Below are 8,064 nucleotides of genomic sequence, written 5' to 3' on the forward strand. Positions count from 1 at the left end.
TCTGAGCCAGCCCTGATGGAAACTCAAATTTTAGAAAGCACACTTCAAAACCCTTACTACATCTGAACTGTGTAAAAATCACAAATTATTCTAGAAATAATAACAGCCAGCATTTATACATTTATAATATCCTTGATATGGGCCAGACACTGTGCTAGTGGTTTACATGGATAATCTCATTTAATCTTCAAGCAAACGCATGCAGCAAAAATATTTTCTACCATCTACAATAGAAGCAGTAAAGGCTTTGACAGGCCAAGTAACTTCATAAAGTTGACCTTTGGTAGAACATGACACAGAGGCAGGTTTCTGTGATTCTGGAGTGCAGGTTCTTAGAAACTACAACACGAATCAATAGTTTTTTAATACTCGGACTCTCATCAGCAGTAACATGTTGTGGTGATTAGGTTATGCTATTTTCTTCCATGAGTTAACTGATGTAGAAAATTTAGAAGCCGTAATAAAACTACAGTTCACAGGAAACTCCAACTGAGAGCATTAACCAAAGCTGAAGAAAGGGAAACAGCTATATTAATGAAAGAATTGGATTTCTTTACATTCCTCCCTTACTCTCAAAGAGAACCTGTGTAGCAATTTATCATCTCAGGAAAAAAAAAAAATCCACTAGCTGTAGGAGTACTTGACATAGTATCAATTTTGTAAACTTGTTGTGGTCAAGGGAAAAAAAAAAGACCTATACAACTTTGCAGTATGAAAGAACCCTAATGCCATTCTGCCCGCTTTCCCATCCATAAATGAAAATATGAATAAGGATAGAGATGTAGATTTGCACAGAGATGTTTTAAGAGGGAACTTTAAATCAAGATTAATATCAAAAGCATTAAGCATAATGTGTTTGACATAAACATTCTTACTTGAGCACAAGTTGAAATGCAGATTTCTTTAGATGGATGTAAATGGACAGGCATGCAATTAGTGAGCGAACTGGAATTAAGTTAATTACATTATGCTTTCATCTTTTGATGCTTGTGTACTGAGCTGGACTAAGGAATATCAGTATGAATAAGCTAGAATCCTTGTTCTAAAGAAGTTGAAAGATCCTAAAGAAGTCAATACCAGCTTTTGAATGTGAAAACTAGAATGCAATTCAATATCATGATGCAATTGAGCAATGTTCAGAAACAAATGCACTTGCTCTATGAATTCTGCTTTATGACCTCATTCATTTTCCCTTTTCTGATGTCTTTTACTAATGTCTTTCAAGTTATGATATGTTCTTTTGTGTTATGTTATATTTTGTTGCTTTACATTATATTTGTACATATGTGGCAAACTTCCTAACATTGTTTTGAGGATATGATAACAGGAACATGAGGTACATGCTAAAAGTTGTATAATGTTAATGAAAAAAAAAAAGCAAAGACCTTAATAAATATAAAGACACAGTGTTCAAAAAAAAAAAAAGACATAATGCTCATGGACTCTAAGACCCAATATAATAAAGATGTCAATTTTTCCCAAGTTGATCCACAAGTTTAACACTATTCCTATAAAAATCATAGGAAGGTTTATTATGGGTTATTTGTTTATTGTAAAATTTATATGAAAAGGCACAGTCCCGAGAGAGTTAAAACGTCTTGATAAAGAGAAATAAGATCAGAGGAATAACTCTATCTGATACTAAGGTTTACTATACAGATACAGTAATTAACACAGAGTTGTATTGGTAGGAGGAGGAACATAGATTGATGAACCAAATTTCCTCCAATGATCACATTTTTCAAACTTGAGTACAGTCCGGTATACCACAATATACTAAAGCAGGAGCATGAATGCACAATACAGCACAGAATGCAAAAACCAGTATATTGACACTGACACAATCCACTTACATTTCTCATATTTCCCCAATTTTCCTTGTACTCATCAATGTGCAGTTAGTTCTCTAAATCACCTGTAAACTCACATATTCATTATCCTAGTCAAGATACTATATAGTTATATCATCAAAAAATCCCTTACATTGCTTTTTTATAACTACCCCCATCTCCCCCTCCCCACCCCATCCTTAACCTCTGATAACAAGTCTAAACTTGTTATTTAAAAAATGTTATATAAATGGGATCATACAGTATGAAACCTTTGGGCATTGGTCTTTTTCACTCAGAATAATTTACTGGGGATTCATCTGAGTTGTATGCATCAATACTTTGTTCCTTTTTCTTGCCGAGTAATATTCTCTGTTACAGATATGCCACAACTTGATTAATCAGTCACTTGTGGAAGGATATCTGGACCAAATCAAGTTTTCACTTATTCAGATAAGGCTTCTATGGACATGTATAAGATTTTACATGAATATAAATTTTCATTTCTCTGGAATAAATGCCCATGAATGCAACTGCTGGGTCATATGGTAGTTGCAAGTTTAGTTTTGTAAAAAAACTGTCAAACTCTTCTTCATAATTATATTCTCCCCCAAGCAATGTATAAAAATCCAAATTCTCAGCGTCCTCAGCAGCCCTATTTATATACTATAAGTTCCTTGAATTGTACACTGTATATTGTAACCCAATTCTTTGGATTCCCAGTGTCTTGCATAGAACCTAGCACAGACTAGATATACCACAAATGTTTACTGCTCTCAAATACATTTACGTAAAATTTAAAACTGGAAAAGAGAGATGAGGAGGGAGGGTGTTTGTAGCTTACGTCCAGGATGTGACTGAGTAGCTTTATCATCCAGCTGTGCTCAGAGACAGGAGGCTCTAAGTAACGAGAAGCAGAAGTGGGTACATCTAAACTGCTCGGTACAGAACTGAAATGGCTTTTATGGAAGGACCAGTGCAACACCTTTTAAGTTATATGCAACAAATTCTTACTTTGTAAAATAAATAAAGGAAAAAATAGTAAAAGGAAATAATCTGAGATAAGCAAGGGTATCATAGAAAGCTTCTGAGAGAGAGGGCAGGAAAGAGGACTCTTCCTCTCTTCTATTTTCTGTCCTGTGGCTTCTTGCTTCCTCTTTCCTCCTCTTATATGGCCTGTTTCTTGATTTTCATCCAGGTACTTCTCCAACCCAATCTGAGTCTAATTTCATTCCCCTCCATCTTCCTCCCAACTGATTTCCTTTAGTTGACTTCCTTTCCCCCTAAACTTTCAGCTCTCCCTCTTGGAACTTTTCCTCAATCTGCCTCTCTGATTAATTCTCATGAACTCATCCAAATATAGGTCTTAGGGTAGAAGATTTTGGATGAAATACAGCTTGCTTCAGGGAACTAAAGTAGGAAGAGCTGCCAAACAATTCCACCTAAAGGCCGAGTGGACCATTTTACTCTAAACTTTTCCATGCTCCCCATGATTCTCTCTTGGACAAAATCCTTCCAATTACTATCATTTTCCTCTTTTCTGTCAAAGCTTCTCTCCTTCCCTGCTTCCCCATAACTACAGACACTGTGTCTTTCACAGCATTCAGCTGTTCTACCTGTGTTATATCACTTGTCTTATTGTATCTTTGAGATTATACACTTTCAGAGAAAGTCCATAAATCATTCACATGCAAAAATGCCTTACACAATGCTGGGCACATTGAATAACTATTGAATGAATTAACTTATTAATTAACACACTATTAAGTTCAGTTTTAGGAGACCTTTAAAAGCATGAAGTGTTTCTGCCCAAAGCATTTCCTATCACAGTTTTCAAACTGGTGAGCACTAAATGAATAATGGAGTTAATGGGCATCTGTAAACCATAAAAAAAAATTTAAAGAGTATAAGAAAGAACCTACAGAATAACCACCCCCAAAAAACAAACAAACAAACAAAACCCACAAACTGTGTTCAAAGCCTCTTGCAGTCCTCTGACAAGCTTAACTGTGTCTACAACAAGATATGCAGTGCCTTGGCTTCTTAATTCACCAAAATTACAGATGTGGCATTTCAGACACTTTTATTCATTCTAGATCCAAGTTCCAAATAGAAAGACAAAGATGAGGACGTTACTATTCTATCTGGCATCATTCATTCATGAACATGGTTTTATATTAAGGTTTCAGTGATTTCTGGTATAAAATGTAAATAGATCACTATTTATTATAGGAATAGTGACACTACACTGGGAAACCAAAATGTGTTTGGAACTCTGCTTGAGTTTGGTCAAGCAAGCACAAAATTTTAACTTCAAATGCTATAATAAAAATGATCCATCTCCCTCTTTGTATTTCTCACTGGGGGTGTCTCTTTCAGGTGTTCACCACCATTGAGAACAACCCTTCTTAATGGTTTCTGCCATTTCATTTCTTAAAATCTTCAAAAGTTAGAAATAAAAATGATGGCTTTTCAAGGACTTCCAAATGCATATATATGTGTGTGTGGTTTTGTGTGGTCTCCCCGCAGGCTCAGGAATAAAGCTATAAATAACATACTCGAAGTCCAGGAGAGGCAAACAGTTTGAAAAGAAGGCCGTAGATCTCGGATAATCAGCACGTTGTTAGACCGGGTGTGCCCACTGGCACAGGATCTTACAGGGAGAGGCTGGACATTCAGGATGTTGATGAGTAAAAGTAGAAGGTGGAAAAGTAGAACACACAAGGCCCAGTATTCTGACAACCTGGTGCAAGTGCAGCCCAAAATAATTACTACTGCTGGAGAAGCTGTTTTGTTTTACACTGTGTCCTTGTTCAAATAGAGAAGTAGTAATAATAAAAATAACTACTAGAATAAAGCAACTCATTTAAATAATACATAGGCCATATAAAGCTATTTATTTATATTAACAAGATCTGTATTTTTTTTTTCTCTTTTCCATCCAGGGTCGCCAACATCCTGACCAGCAGGAATTTCTGTTAGCCGGCTGTGTGAGCAGTGTGGAGCAAGTGGATTCTGATTTAAAGTCGCCCAGAGCATTAACTGCCTCAGTGTGTGGAGAGATATAAGCTGGGGCCCAAGGGCAAAAAAATAAAAACAAATTAACCAGAGAAAAGGGCGGCGGGGGTGTGTATGGGGTGGGGGAGTACTTCTCGCCAGCTGCGGAGGATGCCTACAAACTTGTTTGACTTCATCTCCTCCCTGACAGGGAGATCAGGACTGAACTTGTCGAAGGTGAGCGGGACTTGGCCAGAGCCAGGGTGCGCTAAGCAGCGGCCCTGGGCAGGAGCGGGGTTTCCAACTGGAAGGTGCAAGGGACAGAAGCTGTCAAAGCCCGCGGGGTAAGACTGGCTCCTGACAGCTCTGCGCCTCGCGTTTGCAGCGGTGTTTGCAACAGCGGACTCTGGCGTGGGGAAGGCGGCCTTCCCAAAGACGGCCACCCGGAGGGGACACGACGGACGCGACAGGTCCCCAGGCCCTTCCCGTTTGCGGTTCCCCTCTCCCCCGACCCCACCCGCACCTCCAGCCTGCCAGTCTCAGCCTCCTGCGGCCTCGCCCCTCCCCGACCTGAGCGCGTCGGGGTCCCGCTGCCTGCGCTCCCTTACCCAGCCAGAAGTGCAGGCGGTAGGTGAAGCTCTGGCCCGCCTTGGCCGTGTGCAGCACCAGGTAGGCATCCCCGACGTAGAAGTCGCCGTAAGCGCTCTGGGGCACCGGCACGAGCTCGAGCTTCTCGACCCGCCAGACCTGCAGCCCCGCCTGCTTGCCAGCTCCGGCGAACTCCTCGTGGTACAGCCCCTGGGACATGGCTCGGACAGGCTCTGCTCCGGCAAAGGGGCGTGCGATCCAGTCGATCTGGAAGTCGGACTAGTCCGGAGACCTGCAGTAGGGACCCTGTTGGCCGCGGTTTTATAGGATTCGCCCTGCGGGGAGGCGGGGCTCGGAAGAAGGAGGGGCTAAGTGCCCGAGCCCCAGTCACTCCGGGAGTAGGGGATCCCTTCCCATTCTCGTTGCTGCGCCTAGTACCGAACTCCTGCGCCCTACTCCAAGTTAGCAGGAGAATCAGAATCTCAGAAATCCAGAGATGCGGAGGGAATTTAAAGAAATTCCTGAAAATGCCTACTGGTCTAAGGAAGGACATTTCTTTCTGGTAACACGGTGGAGGAGATCAACAATTTAAATTCCAGTGGGCGCATTCTTCATTAAAAAAAAAGAAAAAGTCTGTCCAGGCAACAGTCATCTTCATCACGAACTCCTTCATTTCATTGGCCAGTCTCTCCATTCCTGATAGCCAAAATTTCTGTCTTGATCGTTCTGATTTGAAAATGCCGTGAAAAACAAAAATGTCAGCTTTCTTGGAAAGGATGAAGAGCTGGAAGGCTGGTGGTCCTGTGCAGGGGACACAGCTCTTGTAAATCCCCGGGGGTTCAGGAGCTGTGTTAAAGCTCTGCCGCCTGCTGCCTTTGGCCGTGCGGTATTATGCGCAGTTTGCCTTGTGAGTTAGCTGGTACCTGGCTTCAACAGGCCGATTTCTCATCATTTACCTTACAGTTTTTGCTTCTGCAGCACTGTATCATACATGTTGATGTTTACTCCTTATTTTGCATTCTTTTAACCACAGCTGGTATGGCAAAGGATTTTGTTATTGAAAAAGCAAATCGCCCAGGATCTGAAGATTTAAGAAAACTGATTTTTATGCATGTGCATTTTCTTTCACTATTTCCCAAATTACAAAAGTCCCCAGAAGGTCCCTAATCATGTACAATTCAAATTTTCCTTAATTAATTTAATTTTTATGTAGGTATTACATGACTACAGGAGAAAAATGTACAAAAGTACAAAGTTGTGAAATAAAAAAATTAACTTAATTTCACCTGCTACCCAATTGCTTTCCCCAGAGGCAGCTAAGTTACCAGTTTCTTATGTATTTTTCCAAAAATACTCTTCTAGCTACAAGAATATAAGTAATATTTCTATTTTCTAATATAAATGGCATTATAACACTGTTCTTAAAGAATATATCAATATATATTATTACACAGTGCTCCTAGAGCTGCCTTTTTTGCTACTGTAGTAAACAGAAATATCATCTTATAAATGTACTGTAGCTTATTTAAACTGTCCAAGTTCATAGACATTTAAATTTTTTTCTGTCTTTTGCTAAAACAATGTTGTAAACAACATTTTTGAACATACTTCTTTATACACATCCATTATTATAACTGAGTTAAATTCCTAGAAATATAATTGCTGGAGGGGTTGGAATTAAATGGATGGTGATGATAATTATGAAACCAGTCGCTACAATTTATTGTTCTGCAGTGATGGGCTATGGCACATCAATTCCTGCCTCCATCTCTTGGTTCTGAGGTTTTTGGCAAGTTAGCAAATCATAGTAAGTCTCAGGCTCCTCATCTAAAAAACGGGAAAACAGTAGTATTTACCATAAAGATTGTTATTTGGATGAAATGAGATGACACAGTAAAGCATGCGTCTGTTACATAGAAAATGCTCAGTCATCAAAAGCTATTTTTTTTTTTTTTGTGGCAGTCAGCTTTCTGTTGCTCCTCTAGGTACCTTCACCATTCTGCGGCCTGCAGTCTTCCCTCAGGGCTGACTTGTATGGACTAAAGCACCTAGTCTTTGATAACCTCAAGCTTAGGGTTCGGTTGGAAATCAAACGGGGAAAGAAGAGTGAGGTCAGAATATTTGACGTGGTCCCTTCTACCAAAAGTCACTGTAACTCTATGTCGCTTTTTCTCTCTTTTTAGTTTCCAGCAACCAGGTGCATTATCTTTCTTGGTTTTTCTGTCCCTCTACTTCTGTGTATAGCCTACTAAAACAAAACCCCCAAAACTTCCGGCATTTTCCTATTTTGTGAGTATCATATGCTTATAGGTTGAGATGCTGATTGATAAATATCATTAGCTATATTCTCTTTTTTACCCCTCCTAACCAAAACAATAAAAGATAGGTATAATGAGGCTCATTTTATAGATGAGAAAACTGAGTAAGGCTCTGGAACTTGTCAAAGGTTGCCCAACTGTAAATGGCTGAGGAGGAAAAGGCCACTATGTCTCATTCAGAAGCACATGCTGTTTACCGGAAGTCATTCTTTCAGTCCAATTATTTAGTTAAGATTTGCTCACATAAATAGACTTCATATTTTTGTTTCTTCCAGTTTATCCCCAGAGAATCTTCTGATCTAGTATGTCTCATGTAGCACCAAGTTTAGTTT

The 8,064-nt window shown here is 39.7% G+C and overlaps 1 protein-coding gene across 1 annotated transcript in view; it reads right to left on the reverse strand.

The window, feature by feature from the left end:
- The window catches only part of SCIN (scinderin), a 74,714-nt gene extending 69,019 nt beyond the window's left edge, over positions 1-5,695 (reverse strand). The window contains exon 1 of the mRNA XM_032874104.1: positions 5,435-5,695. Coding sequence (XP_032729995.1) covers positions 5,435-5,633 — 199 coding nt within the window. The 5' untranslated portion in view covers positions 5,634-5,695. The remainder of the gene's footprint in view (positions 1-5,434) is intronic.
- Positions 5,696-8,064: the final 2,369 nt, after the last annotated feature.

The sequence above is a fragment of the Lontra canadensis genome, unplaced genomic scaffold (genome assembly GCF_010015895.1).
Source record: "Lontra canadensis isolate GAN:19392208 unplaced genomic scaffold, GSC_riverotter_1.0 scaffold2, whole genome shotgun sequence".
Lineage (NCBI taxonomy): Eukaryota > Metazoa > Chordata > Mammalia > Carnivora > Mustelidae > Lontra > Lontra canadensis.